This window comes from Sebastes umbrosus, chromosome 3, assembly GCF_015220745.1.
Source record: "Sebastes umbrosus isolate fSebUmb1 chromosome 3, fSebUmb1.pri, whole genome shotgun sequence".
Taxonomy (NCBI): domain Eukaryota; kingdom Metazoa; phylum Chordata; class Actinopteri; order Perciformes; family Sebastidae; genus Sebastes; species Sebastes umbrosus.
In genome coordinates, this window is record NC_051271.1 from 18,675,446 (window position 1) to 18,691,928 (window position 16,483).

The following is a 16,483-nucleotide window of genomic DNA, read 5'->3' on the forward strand; positions in this document are numbered from 1 at the left end:
GCCTGCTGTCTCTGAGCAGCTGTCAATCACTCACATACTCTGATCAAACGGTCAAACTAGGCAGCGCTGATCAAATATAAATCCACATTCTGTTCGGAGTTTGTGAGTGATTGAGAGCTGCCTCAGTTGAATGAACAGCCAATAGGAACGCTCTCTTTCTGAAATGACCTGTGATTGGCCAAAGTCTCCCGTCATAGATGTGTTAAAGCCTGAAAACAGAGCCATGAGGAGGTGCAGAAGTCTAGTTTTCTCTCAGAACACTTGAATTACAATATGCTGAAAGGTTATTATGGAATTTTTGCCCAGTGATACCAAAAATATATTGCCTACTGCAGCTTTAATTACTGATTACAGAAGGAAGAAGGAGGAGGTCTCCCCTGTGACAATTAAGGGTCAGCAGATAGAAATCGTCCAGTCACACAAATATCTTGGTGTCCACCTGGACAGTAAATTAAACTGGAAAAAGAACATCGATGCTGTATTCAACAAGAATCAGTCAAGACTATTCTTGTTGAAGAAGCTTTGATCCTTCGATATCCGCAAGAATCTCCTACATGGATCTTAGCTAGTGTTCTCAGCTGGGGCAGCTGTAACTTGGAGGTAGAGCAGGTCGTCCACCAATTGGAGGGTCGGTGGTTCAATCCGCGGCTCCTCCGGTCACATGTTGAAGTGTCCTTGAGCAAGACACTTGACCCCAAATTGCTCCTGAAGGCATAGCCATCGCTGTGTGAATGAGTATTGAGTAATGAGTATTTAGGTTAGATCCTGATGGGCAGGTTGGCCTCTTGCATGGCAGCCTCTGCCATCAGTGTATGAATGTGTGGGTGAATAGGTGAATGCTGACATGTAGTGTAAAGTGCTTTGAGTGGTCGGAAGACTAGAAAGGCGCTATATAAATGCAAGTCCATTTACCATTCTTCTTTTATGCTGTGCTGTGCTGAGGGGCAGCATCACTGTGGATGATAAAAACAGGATCAATAAGATGATCAGAGAGGCTGGCTTAGTCATTGGCCTTATCCCAGACTCACTTGCGGTCGCTGTAGTGAAGAGAACAAAGGCCAAATTAAAAAAAAAATTCTGTATTTTGAAGGCCATCCATTGCAGTGTTTTTGATCGACTCAGTAGCTCATTCAGTGAACGACTTAAGGACGTCTCAGTGTTCTACTGAACGATTCTCTTTTGTTCCAGCAGTGGTACAAATTTTTTAATGAAGACTTTTAGATGTGGTTTTTAGATGTAGCATCATTCAGCTGTTAATCATGTCTCAGATGACTCTTCATAGTGTAATGTATGACTATGATACCAGCTCCATGAAAGAAGCAGTGTTTTCACTTACATTGAGAGAGCATGAGGCCAGTGATGAAGACAGATGAGTCAGCTACCCACAATAGATGTCGAAGAGGTGGATTCCTTGGCCGAGGAGCTTTCCTCATTTCATAGGTGGAGTTCTCGGGATCTCTGTTGCTGCACTGAAACGGACGTTAACAAGACTCATCAACAAAAAAACACGCACCACAGCTACAGCTAAATTAATGAATAAATAATGAATTAATAAATGAAAAGCATAATACAACTAAAATAGTCTAATATTATCTGATACATTTCAGCACATTAAAGAGTAGGTTCACATTTCTTCAAGTCTATCTTAAAGGGGACATATCGTGAAAAACTCACTTGTTCAGTGCTCATACATTTGGGTATCTGGAGAGTCTACCAACCCACAAACTGTGAAATAAGACAACCCAGTCAGTTTTTTGTGAGCTGTCTAGATCAGAAAACATGTGATTCAACAAGCCATTCAGATTTGGCTCCCCTTCCTATGTCACATGGAGGCTCATTAGAATATATCGCCCACAGCTTGAGAACTACCTTTACAAAGGTGCACCATATTTTTCTCACAGGTCAATCAGAGCAGACTGGGCTTTTTCAGGACGGGTTCAGAGACTGAAAATGAGCATGATGTGTCCCCTTTAAAACAATCTTCATAACGACCAATGAAAACATTATTGGTCACTGCAATCACTCCTGTCCATATTGGCTCTGAAGAGATCCCTTGTCTCTGTGCAAGGTGATGGGGAACAAATTCCACAGTCCTTATCCTGTGTAAATATTAAAGTTCAGCAGAAGCTATATGAGGCTCCACCGCAGCTCAGCAAGGAAACACTGTGCGGACATACGAAGAGAGAATACTACACTAAAAACACAGTAACTCTGGAAGCCACTTAAACTTCAGTTGTATTTAAATGTACAAAATGAGGACTGAAGATTTTGTCCCCCATCACTTGAAATCACTTTCGGAACAAATCTCCTCTCTGCCAGCAGGGACAGGAGGAATGATTACTGTGATAACTCTTTCAGTGTACGTATGGGCATGTCAGTATTGTTTTAACACAGAGTTACACTGAAATAACTTCTGTACATACAGAAGTCCATGTGACATGTTGGGAGCCATCCATTTCTGTTATTTAGGCTATCAGATGATGGTAACAATTATTAGCTGGCTCTCACATGACATGATTTCAGCACTTTGATTGCATGAAACTAGTGCAAAAAGTTTGCAAAGCTGAATGGCTCTCCTCAGTTAAAGGCAGGGGGCGTTAAACACTGACACTGATGAACAAAGGTGCATGAAAACGTTTGAGATGCAGCACCAGCCTGAGACTAGAGATTCAAGTTAGAAAAAAACATTTCAGAGCAACTGAGCGAGAATCTAAACAAATGCTTTAATTTTTATTTGCAGTTTCACTGTTCAATCACCGAAAAATAAATTTTCTTTCACTCAGCAAGAAAACACATCTGAAGAAATGGCCACGACATTCACACGGTATTTAAAAGCAACTGCATCAAATTATTAGTCAACGTTAATAATTTAAAGGGTTAGTTTACCCAAATAAGTTTGGCAACAGACTGAACACTAAACAAGACAAACAAAATACTGCACACTTCCACCTCCAGTACGATAAAAGATAAACTTTGCGTTTAAATAAGTCCAACTCAGACAGACTGAATTGTTTAATTAGTGCATCGAAACCTGTTGGTTTTCAGCAGGTCATTATTTTCCTGCATAGTTGGAATATATTAGAGGAGATTTAGGAAAATAATGCAGACCACACGCTATCAGCTAGAGGCCAGAAAGCAAAATAATAATCACACAAACTTGAATGCAGACTTGGCTGTGGTGTTCTAATCAGGCACATCCTGAAGCATTTCAAACATCTTGATAAACACTTCCTCAGCTCCTTTCCTTGGCACGTCTACTTTCCTCGGAGTGGTTTGTTTAGCTTGATTATCACTTTCAAATCCTGTCTCTCTGTAGCTTCTCCTCATCCTGTGTAGGCATCAGTCCATGGTGCCGGCCATTTCCTCATTCCAACTGTACCCGGTTCCCTTGCATCGAAGTAGGACGGAGAAGCTAAGCAACGCGAGTAGGCGGTGAGAAAAATGCAACATCTTTGCCTTGAACCAAACATTTTGGCTGATAAAATATTACTCATTTTATCTGTGTGTGTGTGTCAGAGTTTGAGAAATGTTAAATGTTATATGAGCAGTATCTCAGGCTCTGACACAGCGCAGTAGAGCATGAAGCCCATCTGGTCCACCTGGTCCTCTGACAAGCCGCTCAGCAGATTGACAGCTGGCTTGAAATAACTGTGTAACGCCGCTTGTTCGAGGTAGCCAATCAGCTCTGTGATGCACTGCTGGAATCTAGCATCCAGGCTGACCTCAGACCAGTTGCTCTCGCTGTCACTGAGGTGCAGGATGAGATTGGCCAGCGGGGCGGCTTCGAGCGGTCGTAGGCAGGGGTTCAGTCTGCACACCGCCTTGAGGATTTTAAGTGTGTGCCTGCGATATCCGCCGTCAGCGGTGTCGAGCTGAGTCAGCCGCTGAGTCTCCCACGGGTAGAGAGACAGGTGCCAGGCGTTGACCCAGGGAGAGGTGAGCTCCGTCTGGGCAGTCAGAGCCACGTCCTCCTTCCTCAGCAGAGGCAGCACGGAGATGAACAGGGACTGATCACCGCTCTCTGCTCCTTCTTCAGTTCCATGCCTGAAGGATTAAAACAGGAGAAAAGTCCATTAAGAGAGAGCGGGAACATCAAGTTTAACACACGCAAACGTCAAACAGGTTGATTGAAGTGATCACGCAGAAAATAACCTGTGTGATCTGTTTTTTTTGGCCACTTGGGTTGCCTATTTGAACATCCAGCAAATAAGGATTAACATCAGCAATTGTCTGGAGTCGTGTTTCTGGCCACCTGATGAATCCAGTATTCATTCTCCTTTTACCTCCGTTTTCGTCTCCATCAGGTCATGAGAAAAATATCTCCTTAGCTGCAAAATGCTCCACTATGTTCCCCAGCCAGTCACTAACTTTGTCTGTCTGCCAATAGTGTACAGCGGGTCTATCAAAGCTTTTTCAATAAAAAACGTTGAGAGTGAACCAAAACACTAAAGTTGTGGACTGTAAAACCAAATGAGCTGTATGCCAATGAGCTGAGCAATGAGCTGAAAGACACTAAAAAGCTCCTTAGCGCTGTGGGGTACTGCAGGGTTGGATCATAACTGTGTCAATATTAAAAACAATAATAAAGAACAGACACGCACCGAATCTCCAGTCTCAGGTCTGGTCCTCCCAGTACAGGTCTGACGAGACAGTCCATAGTGCTGCTGATAGACGGCCAATTTATAGTTTCCATGACAGCTTTACTAAACATGTTCACAACAGCTTCTGCAGACAGGTAACCACCCACCAGGTACCTGCAAGACACAAGGAGAGAGTGTTACTGAATCGCAAGATTTTCTATTACTGCTGTTTCACCACTGTGCAACCCTTAGAATACATCTTTAATTGCAAAAAATATTCAGTTTTAGTCAGAGAAAATTGATCAAAAGTAGTGAAAAATGCCACACGTTCTCTGATTACAGCCTCTCAATGAGATGATTTGCTGCTTTTCTTTGTCATATATCACTGTAAACTCAATAATTTGGGGTAACATTTGGAGATGTCCCCTTCTGCCCTGCAAAGTTGTGATGGGCACTTTATAGACTAAACGATTATAGACTAGAGGGAAATTCTTTATTCGGAATAACACCTCTGAGATGTGCCATCTCGTTTTCAAGTGAGGCCTCAATGGCAATAATACAATGAAAGTACAATTTAGACAAAACATTTAACAAAAAAACAAAAAGATAATTAGACAATACAAATGTTACAAAAACAAACAACCAAAATAAAAAAAAATTAAAGATATACAAAACCAGGGGTTCATACTCCAAGCAGAGCATGAAAGTGGATCATTCATTTAGAGTTTATAGAAAAGTATTAATGTCAGTGAGTCAGTAAAAAAGTTATAAAACATAATTACAGAGGCAATATTAAAGACATGTACAACTGATCCTATAATAAGAGGACGGGACATTTTTGAACAAGTGGAAAGATGATATAGATCGAATATTTACAGGTAGATTATTCCAATCTGAAGGAGATTTAACCATGAAGGCTTTCTTTGCGATCGACTTAGAGACTGCAGGAACAGAAAAAGAGAGCTGTGTGGAGTGTCTCAATTGATAATTAGAGGAGAACGGCTATTTTAAATAGCGAGGGTAATGGAAACGTATACATTTTAGGGCTGTCAACGTTAATGCGATAATAACGCGTTAACGCAAATTTGTTTTAATGGCACTTTTTTCTTTAATGCAATAACCAAATCAATCTTTTCGAGGTTGTAGCGGGCTCATTTTTAAAGCTAGAGTGAAGACATTTTGAGACCTTTGCATAAAGCAAGCATATTTGTGTATTAAATACTAAAATACTTCTCCCTTTAAGGTACATTTTGAACAGATAAAAAATGTGTGATTAATTGCCATTAACTATGGAAAATCATGCGATTAATCGCGATTGAATATTTTAATCGATTGACAGCCCTAATACATTTAAAAATAAACTGCAGCTTAATCAGAAAAACGTATAGATAATGAAAATAATCGTTAGGTCGCAGGTCTAGTTTTGGTTATTTACTGATTTACATGAAAGAAATGTTGGCACAATAATTTTCCTGATAATCACTTGTGCATTATTTATAGTAAAAACACAACACAAACACAATACTTGCTAATGAGCAGTAATAATCTACTAGTTACATCAACTGACCTGATTTATTTATATAGAAACAAACACCTATACATGCAGGTTACCTGACGAATGAAAACATATTGTTGTTATCTGTGTGTGATCACCTGTCCCAGTAGCTGAGCCCTCTGGGAAAATATTCCAGATTGACCCGGCGGACCATCCAATGCAGCGGATGTGTGAGTAGCGTTTCCTCTCCCGGGATGAGACGCCACAGAGACTCTTCCAGCTGTAGAGGCACCAGCAGACACGCATGGTCCGCATTGACCACCTGAACATACACAGATATAAACCCAGTTGGTATTCATTTAACACCGGCAAAAAAGTCATGTAAAAGTGTATTAACAGCCAGAAGAATACGCATTGTGTGTGTGTACCTGCAGGTCATCCAGAAGAGAACCTCCGAGGCTCATTTCTCCCAGGGGCATGTCAGGAAGACGGCTGTGCAGAAAGCCCTGGATCTCAGTGCAGATGTCCAGAGCTAGAGACTGAGCCCTCTGGACCTCATGTGGAGGGAGTGCCGCCCTCGCGTGATAGTACTGCTGCAGGCGCTCCTACACACATTTTATACATTTTTACAATGATACAGAGCTCAGGCAGACAGCTACTGTACTACGTCCATGTATGTGCATCCTTCAGAGAGGCACAGTGTTGCCGAGATAACAATATGAAGTTAACAAAACAGTTTTGGAGTTTTTACGCTTCCACTGGGAATACATACAGCTGTCTCTTGAGTAATATAATATTCAAAGTCATTTTGTGCCTCCAAGCAGCTAAGAACACTGACAGGATGATGCTTTGCTGGTTAAGTTGCTGCGAGGAGGAAAAGTAGTAGACAGCAGAGGAACAATACTGTGTGCTGTTCTGTTACTGCAGTTAAAGAAGCATTTAAATAGGTGAACAATCGATCATAAAACAAGTGTGGTTCCTGCAGTTTATAGCGTATTAAAGCCCGACCCATTGCAAAACAAGACACATCTGAAACAATGGACACTGTCATAGAGTTTGCTCATTCTACTGTGGTACCTTTACAGAAACAAGTCATTAAATTACAAGTATTGGCAAATATTTTTTTCCAAGTATACACTTCCTAGTACTCATTGTGAAAGCAGTGTTCCGGAGATGAAGAATAGAAAATTAAGATGTGCAATTATTCATAAAAGATACAATTTGCATAAGCTTTCTTTAAAGGCAAATCCTATTGTGTCAAATCCCCTCTTATGTCCAGTCATGCGTTTGCAGCTGCTCTGCTAACATTTACTGAACAAATTGTTTCATGTAGCTCATACAGAACAACCCTCTACATTTCTGCTTATGTGGATGTTCTGCACACTGACTCTTAAACCTGCTTTCATGCTTGTTTGACTTCGTCTATAAAGCCAGTGCACAAGCACACACAGTATTTTGATTATGCAGGGGACTCTGGGCTCTGTGCAGCCTAACCGATGCATAACAATGCGTATCCCCTAAGCACTGCGCTTTAAAAAACATGTTACACACGCATAAATGGATGAGCCAACACTGAGCAGAGCTCTTACAGCAGCTGCTAAGACTGAATGCATAATCTATGCCTTCAAGAGCTCAGAGGCGGAAATGTCAGAGCGTACCTGCAAACTGAGGACGCACAGCTGGAGCCTCTTGGACTTTGACTCAGGTTCAGCCGGCAGCTCCTGAGAGGACGTCTGAGGTTGCTGGCTCAGGTCAGCTGATTGAAAAAGAGGTGCTGTTAAGTAATATCAGAGGGACACAGAATATATACCTTATGATATACACTGCTATGTATTTTTGATATTTCTCTGTGTGTCATTTGCCGGTTGTTGAGATGTGGCACATACCTTTCTGCTGTCTGGCTGCCTTGGCAACATGTTTCATCACCACACCCTCAATGCCCTTCTTGATCAGTGTGGGGGAAGCAGAGACCAAACTCAGCTCCTCCCAGCTCTCAGCCATCTTCTGCTTCACCTTTTCATCTTCGGCTGCACGGCCTGCCCGCTCTATCAGCTAAACAACACAAACACTCATCGTCACAGCCAGGCCCCACTGCATGACTGATAATGCGCTGCCCAAATACAGAGTACATACACCGCCATAACCCGCAGGCAAACCAATTTAGATTGAAGAGGCACAAAGATAACCTCAGACTCCAGGAACTTCAGAGACCATCGTTCTGAGAAGCTTTTGCACGTTTTAGTCCAATACCTACAAATTACAGATTTTACATTACTGCTGACCATTTTCAAAATACATTTTTGACTAATTTCCTGTTGTCCAGGCAGTAGATTTACATTCATTCCACTATCAAACAAAAATCAACTTTAAAATTTTTTTATTTATTTATTTAGGGTTGGGCGATATGATGGTATATACTGTGTAGGGTTGCCATGGTAATCGACATTCAAATCAGTATTCGAATGCTAAGTTTTTTTTTTAATATATATATATATATATATATATATATATATATATATATATATATTTACAGTAAGTATGTAATTATAATGTAATAATTCCAAAATAGTGCATGAAATAAGGAATAATCCCACAACGTTATTCATTATTCATAGTCAACATTAATTACCATTAGTAATTCTCAGACGGATATTGCAGTTTGTTGTGTGAAGGTGCATACGGTACAGTAGTGCGGCAGCGGCACTGTCCCGAAGCTTCGAATACCTTCGAATATTTCCCACCGAAGCTTCGAAGCCCAAAAATGGTATTCGGGACAGCCCTCATACTGTGCAACTGTAGAAATGTAGATATTTGGCGATACCGTTTCCTCTGCAGTAACTACTTTCGCGTGATCTCTCGAGTCATGATATCGCTTGATCTCGTGAATCCAGCTACCTTGCAAGGCAATGTGATTTGGGCAGACATGGAGGAGGAGAGCGAAGTAGACCAGACATTTGCACACTGTAGTTTATATTAAGTGTTTTTCAGCTTTTTGAAATGAAAGATGAGCAAATTCTGCTGGAAAGGTCTTTTTTTTTCTTTTGATATACTTTAAATACAAATATGTTTATAATGCACTGACTGAAGTCAAGCTGGCAATAATTACTTCAACTTGTTAACCATAAAACCTGTAACACAAGAAGTATTGTTCTCAGGAACCTTAAAACTTCCATTTTAAAAGAATTTTAGTTTTACTGTTTTGAGTCTTTTGTTTTTAAGTGTTGTCTCATGTGAGGCAGTTGTTTTTGTTCTCATGGAACTTCCACATAAATTAAAAAATAATCAAAAGTGATTAATGAAGTACGGTATGGTTTTTAAATCATTTCTTAATCGATTTTACAGGTACTTTATTACCTTGAGCATTTTGCTGCTTTCATTTTCTTTGTCCACTTTAGTTGATTCCAGAGTCAGTCATCTTAACACACAATTCTCTCAAGACTCATAGTCGACTTGTAAAATTCTGATTCGGGCCGTACTTCTGGATTTGACTACTGTTCACATGCAGTAGCTTGGGAATGCAATCAACTTTAACTCAACCTTTACGGTCTTAACAATGAATAGCTTTTGTACGATATTCAGCAACTTACTGTACGTACTTGCCAGTAAATCATGCTACAGGTAATGAAACAGCTGTAAGATGAGCTTCCAATCTATAAGTGGACAACTAAACACACAACTCAACAGACATATTAGTTTTTTGAGTGCTAGCATGGCACTTGTTCATTAAAGATTCATGGAGAGTTCCGGGCTTTACAGCTTCTTTTTTCCCCCCCAGGTCAGAATTTTTGCAGTAATGAATGTTTCATAATACAGATGAGTGTGGAGTGACTATAAACAACGGACTCATGTGGTATTAACAACCTGAAAAACACTCACCCGTTTTACTGCCAGTGTAGCAATTCCCAGCACAGCAGCCCCACCGACTCCCAGAACCAACTGGGCATTAGAAAGCAGGAAGTCAATCACCGCGGCGATGCCATCCTCTCCTCGCCGCCGACTGCTCTGGAAGTTCATTGCTTCCTTTTTTGTGGTTAGCCTTAGGAAAGGAGAACGCATGACAGAAATTCAAGTGGGCAGAGAGTAAAACAAGACATAACTGTCAGGTAGAGAGAAGATGAACTCTACCTGCAGCTGTCTTTATCTCTAGAAGTCATGGGATGCAGCTGCACTTCCACATGAATGTCAAGAAGTCAGAATAACCCAAGAGATGAACTGACAGGACATGTAGCAGAATAGTAAAACGTGTACTGACAGGTGACAAAGTAAGGAAAAATCTGAATGAATGAATAGATACACTTAACAAATACAAATGCTGGCAGGAGGGGTCACTGAACGGTTCAATGACTTCATTGACTTCACAGTGATCACATCTCAACCCAAGTGTTCTGTTAAAGACTAGTGAATGTGTCAAAAATACAATTTCAAACTAATACAGGGCTTCACCTCAATGAATAAAAATTCAACCACTTTTCCGCTGGGAAAAGGAAACTGACAGTTACACCAGAGGAAATGCGGCTTCATATATGGGAAACCCAGTCTACTTCCACTAACTCTTTGTTTTGGAGAGATTTCTGCTCGAAAATGTTGCCCTGTTTCTGTATTAATCCCAACCAGAAATCCAAATTTAGTGGGTCTCAGCACCCACACCCGCATATTTTTTGGCCTTGTCCATATGTTAAGTCTTTTTGGAAAGGAGTTGGCCATTTAGTCTTAGACATTCTGAACCTGAATTGTGATTTCTCTTTTACCCTTTTGTACCTGGGAAATGTTCCTAAAGGTGTCAGTAAAAACAACACATAATGTTTTGAAGATTATTATGGCTGCTAGAAAGAAAACTATTACAAAATGCTGCCTCCAGAGGAACCCTCTCTCCATGAAAAAAACGACTTTCACTCTTTGACTTCAAAAGGAGAAGGGGGATAAATACTGGGAAAAATGGGATGGTTATAACAATCTAGACTCTTAACGATTTTTCCTTCGTCTGAACTCTTTTATGTGCATTTTGAACTGTACCTGTGCCTTTTTATTTCTTTCTTTGATGATGTATGATTACTGATTATGCTGTAATGTGCCAGTCCTCACCAGTTCTACGTTCATAAAAACAAAACAAATAAAAGTATTAAACATGTCATGTGACATGTTCTACATGACATGTAGAACTGCATGACTTTAATAAACAAGGATATAACTTGTTATTGAATCATGGAGAAACCAAACAGCTTTGTTTTTGCTGTAGACGCATCATCATAGCATCAGATTAAATGCTTGTAAGTGTAGTTTCAAAACAGGCACTGATGTATTACATTATGCAGTTGACATGAAGAACATTTGCTATCATGCTTTTTTATGCTGTATAGATTGTAAATCCCCTTGAGGCAAATTTGTGATATTGGGCAATAGAAATAAAAGTGACTTGACTAATTAGTATAATTTTCTCATCATTCATAACTTTGTTGACAATTTCAGTTTTGGGAAAATAACCACTCTGCTGCAGTCTCTCGTCGGCCTTAAACACGGAGCATCCGGGGTCATATTTTAGTCCTTTAACAACCATGGAGAATCTTGTTTTTAGAAACAGGAAGTTCACAGAATAATCAGACATGTATTCTACTTATAAACAGAGACTTAATGGGAACCAGGCTGTTGGTTTGTTTCTCTTGGCTGCTTCTGTGCCAGAGAAGTTGGTGGTAGTTATAGAGGCCTTTTTCACAGGAGACACTTTGAGGAAAATCACAGCTGCAATTAATAACATTTACAATTGTTCTGTTCGGTCACCATTGATATATTAACATGTTTTCTGTGACAAAGTTGCATTGGTACAACAGCTGCCTGTCATGCTCATTCGTGGAGCAGGCACATATGTGACCATTATATAAATATACGTTTAGTTTGTACAAAACGTCAACATGTGCACTGTGCTTATCATACTTAGCTTCAGGCACCTGAGATCCAGAAATAGCCGCAGGACATGACTCTAAACCATTTCAACTGAGCGCATGTCCTCTCTTTTTTGCCAGAGGTACAGGTTCCCAAGAATGGAGACATGCTCTATTTATAGACCATGCTTGAGTCACACAGGCTGGGTCAAATATATAACAGCTTTCCTAGTCGAGTTACAGCACAACAAATGTCTGCAGCACCTTCAGTACTGAGGGGGCACTTTCAACGTCAGGGTAGAGATCACTTTTATGTTTAATGTTACTTTACCATCAGGTCAACCAAAGGACTCCTGATGTTGACATATTTTAGCTTGAAATATACCTAATATTGTATTAATACAGTGACATATTTGTAGAATTAGCAGCATCATACACCGCCAGATTGTTACTGTAAGCATGGTCTGAAATTAACCTTTTTCCTCACCTGCCACAGTGGCAGGTCACTGAACAATTCTACCAGCCACTCATGTTTTTTTGTGTGCCACTTTTGAAATCTAGGTAGAACGCTTTAAAATTGTAAACACTGAGTCAGTGGTACTAGACAGTAGAATTATGGAATATATCATGTAACCTTAATCCATGACTATATTTAATAACGCCTCATTTTACAGGTCCGCAAATTTCATGATAATTAGCAAGTAACCTATTTTAAATTTCTTTGGAATTACTGCCAAATTACCCCAATATTTACCTCAAAATGTATCGAAAGTTACTTGATTATAAACATTATTTAATAATTCTATACTAAAATAGCATCTAATGGTTAAAATAGGGCCCTTAGGCTTGAGAAGCGGCTGTGCGCTGCTCTTCATCGGAGGTGGAAAACCAAAACTAATAGAAGACACTTCTGATCAGCACAAATCTCACCATTGTGTGACTTATTGTCTACACAAATGTAACCTGGTAGCTGATGTTTATTAAGACATTTCAAATAAGTAAAAATAAAAAATAAAAAATAAAATCTATTTACTAGCAGACATGGAAATAAAGCATATCAATTAACTTTATATTCTTTTCCTGGAGATGTATTAAATAAATTATTAGCTATTAAGAAATAGTGGAATATAATTATTAAATAATGTTTATAACAAAGTCATTTTCAATACATTTTGAGGTAAATATTGGGGTAATTTGGAAGTAATTCCAAAGAACTTTCAAATAGGTTACTTGATATTTATCACCTAATTACCATGAAATTTGCGGACTTGTAAAAATGAAGTGTTATAATATATTTAATTTAGGCATTAGAGTTGCTTTTTTAAAAATAGCATTACTTAATATAAGGAAAACCTGTCTGCCATGGTGGCAGGTGACCTGAGATCTCCTGCCACAGCCCACTTTTACCCTGTTATTTGGCAGGTGGCAGGTGCTAATTTCATTCCCTGACTGTAAGTGAGGGGACAGGCAGCATCTCTACATGGGGTTAATAGTGTAAGCAAAAAAAGCGTTGTACTGTTTTCTTTAGTGTTTGTGGGACACTGTACTGGTGGCAGCACTGCGAGTTGTTACCTTACACAAAGAGCACTCTGGCTTCTCCTACATATATACAAATAGTTTTTCTAAACTTATCTTGCAGTATAATTAAAGTTAATCCTCCTGGCTGTGCTGCTAATATGTTACACATTCACCTGATGGTAGCACTGCTCCCAGTAGACCACTTACACACCAAAACACTGTCAATAACCTGATATTTTCAGGTGGAATTTCATTTCATTCATTCATTCTCACTGTGCAATATCATTTTCCACTTGTGCAAATGTGTTAATAGTCTGTTTATTGTCAATACTGTATATACTGCTTATCTTCTTTATTATCTGTGAATAGTAGTGTTAGCAATAACAGTTACAAATCTAACGCCAGATATTAGTAACGTTGACAACCATTAATGTTCATCTAACGTTAGCTAACCTGCTAATCATCCAGTCGGCCCACTAAGTGTATTTGTGTTATCAGCATGAAGAGCAGACGAGATAAACATCTGTCAACAGCTGCTAGCAGCTAACAGCAGTTAGCAGGTAAAGCTAACCAGCTAGTTGCTTAGCTACATTAGCGGTTAGTGACAGCTGACTGAACTATACTCACCACTCAGTGCGGAGAACAATGTAACAGTCCGACTCCACACCATTAGTGTTGTTATTTAATGCGATGCTGTTTAACAACTCCGTTATAAAGTTAACGTTACTTTACTGTGTTCACGGACACTAGAGTAAATATAGCTAGCTGGCTAACAGCTGCTGTCTCCTTCTTCTTCTGTTTTAATTGCGGTTGGTATTAACCGTTAAGGTGCAGCAGCGCCCCCAGGAGACGCTCCGGAGCACTACATCAATAAGAGGGTTCATTCAGCAGTGATGGAAAGTTACTAAGTGCATTTACTCAAATACTGGAGGCATAATTATTACAAATGTGAAATACTTGTACTTTACTTGAGTTTTTTCCATTTTATGATACTTTTTACTTCACTATATTTATTTAAGAGCTATAGCCTACTTTTCAAATTGAGATTTTGCATACAAAACATATGATCAGTTTATAAATGAAAGCAATTAGAGAGCTATACTGGGGAGGCGGGTGGGAGATGGGTGGGGGGGGGGGATTTTATGCAGTTTCTTATTGTTTCTTCAAACCATGATTGCTAGTGACACATTCAGATTTATAAAAGTGTATGTGCACTAGATATGTGTGTTTATTATTTATATAAATTTAATTCAATATGCATATATATTTTCTTACATGTTTTTTTTCTATTCATCTTTCTTTAATATTAACTTACTTTGAATGTATTTCATATTTTTATATATTCATTTACTCATTATTATTAATATTATTATTATTATTATTATGTAAAGAATATTTCATACAAGGTTAGGTTCATTATCAATAATATATCATTACCACATTTTTTTTCTATAATTATTAATTTCTTAATTTATTTTATTTTATTTTCTGGTTTCAATAATTGTTAATAAAAAGAAATCTAAAAAAAAATAAAAAATTAGCTAGCTCCAACCTGACCAAAGACAACATTGAAGCACTGCTTACATATTAATACATCAATCATAGTTATCCAATATTATAATACCCTAGTATAACACTGACAGCAGCCATTATGCACAGCACTTTTGATACTTTAAGTACATTTTGTCGCGAATACTTCTGTACTTTTACTTAACTTTCATTTTGAATCCAGGGCTTTTACTTGAAGTGTTGTTTTTTAATAGTGTTGTATTGCTATTGATTTGAAAACTTCTTCCATCACTGCAATTTAGTAACAGTTTTAGTACTTTTGATCATATCACATGGGTTTCATCATGGAAACTTTTGGACAAACTCCAACAGCTTTTTCAAGGTCAAGAATGAACTTTGAACCTCTTATCTTAGGCTTTTTTTCAAACATGCTGCCGATCGATTTGATTGCCAATCTGTCAGTTCTTCCTTTGTAGTCAAAACCCAAATTATTATGACGGCCTCATAGCTTAAAGCCACATCTATTTATGCATTTGCTACCGAGACTTAATCAAATTAAATTTGAAAAAGGAAAAGTAAATGAACGTGAGGCTGTTCCCTTGATCTTTTGATTTTGTTAATTGTTTTAGAGTTCATCACTGATTTGTGAAATCCCCTCAGGGTGGAATCCTGTCTGGGACAGTATTTACTGTATTGGTTTCACATAGCGGGACACTTTCTAGCCATGACACTGGTTCCCAAATGCCAAACTTGAACAGAAAGGTCATTGTATATTAAGAGAAATTATATTCTATGGATGCACCGATACCAGATCAGATATCGGTCCAATACTGACTCAAATAGCTGGATTAGATATCAGTGACAATGGAGCCAAACCATTCAACTCAATTCTATGTTAATTCACTATAAACAGGAATTCCTGTTTAATTTTTGACCAATTTGTTGTTCCATTAAAAAGGTTTACACCTGAATTTTCTTTTTACCAAGTTATTGGTGTACAATTTATTATTTTAATAATAAATAACAATTCAGTAAATTTATATTGATGTATTTATTTGTTACATTTTGTTTTACAAAGTTAGGAAAAGCAATGTTTAAGTCATTCCTGATGCTGCCTTGCACATAAAAGAGTGATCCCAGTCTCTTCCACACAGTGAGGCATACAGCTTATTAATTATAAACTGGTATCGGATCGGTACTCACGATCGGCTGATACCAAAAGCCCAGGTATCGCTATCGGTATCAGGTCTGAAAAAATTGGATTGGAGCCTCCCTATTATATTCTTATGGAGAATTGAGGGGAAAATAAGAGAAACATATCTTTGATACTGTGGCCAGTTATTTGCTTGATCATTTCAAATAGGTCAACCTGAATATGAATCCAGATTAATAACATGAGTGATTACTGCTGCTGGCAGGAAAAGACACACTTCCCCCCTGCTTAGTGCTTGAACAGCGAGCTTGGTTGAGGGACAACCCTGCTTTAATGAATGGCAGACCAACTC

The 16,483-nt window shown here is 38.8% G+C and overlaps 1 protein-coding gene across 2 annotated transcripts; it reads right to left on the reverse strand.

The window, feature by feature from the left end:
* Nucleotides 1–2,704: 2,704 nt before the first annotated feature.
* Nucleotides 2,705–14,292, reverse strand: mief2 (mitochondrial elongation factor 2). 2 transcript variants are annotated; one of them, XM_037764979.1, is made up of 8 exons: nt 14,097–14,292; nt 9,952–10,111; nt 7,962–8,127; nt 7,734–7,849; nt 6,504–6,680; nt 6,234–6,397; nt 4,602–4,754; nt 2,705–4,044 (listed from the first exon to the last, which is right to left on the reverse strand). In XM_037764979.1, exons 2-8 carry the CDS (start codon nt 10,087–10,089, stop codon nt 3,537–3,539), a joined length of 1,422 nt encoding a protein of 473 aa, XP_037620907.1. In that variant the 5' UTR covers nt 10,090–10,111; nt 14,097–14,292; the 3' UTR covers nt 2,705–3,536. The 2 variants fall into 2 exon arrangements, with proteins under 2 accessions (XP_037620907.1, XP_037620909.1); XM_037764981.1 differs by having other exon boundaries at nt 3,537–4,044; nt 7,734–7,831; nt 14,097–14,290.
* Nucleotides 14,293–16,483: the final 2,191 nt, after the last annotated feature.

Excerpts from the sequence above, each read along its gene's own strand:
- mief2 (XM_037764979.1), bottom strand. The coding sequence starts at position 10,089 with ATGAACTTCCAGAGCAGTCGGCGGCGAGGAGAGGATGGCATCGCCGCG. Across the intron at positions 6,681-7,733 it reads TGTGCGTCCTCAGTTTGCAG|GAGCGCCTGCAGCAGTACTA; the intron begins GTACGCTCTGAC and ends AAATGTGTGTAG. Across the intron at positions 4,755-6,233 it reads GGGCTCAGCTACTGGGACAG|GTACCTGGTGGGTGGTTACC; the intron begins GTGATCACACAC and ends TGTGTCTTGCAG.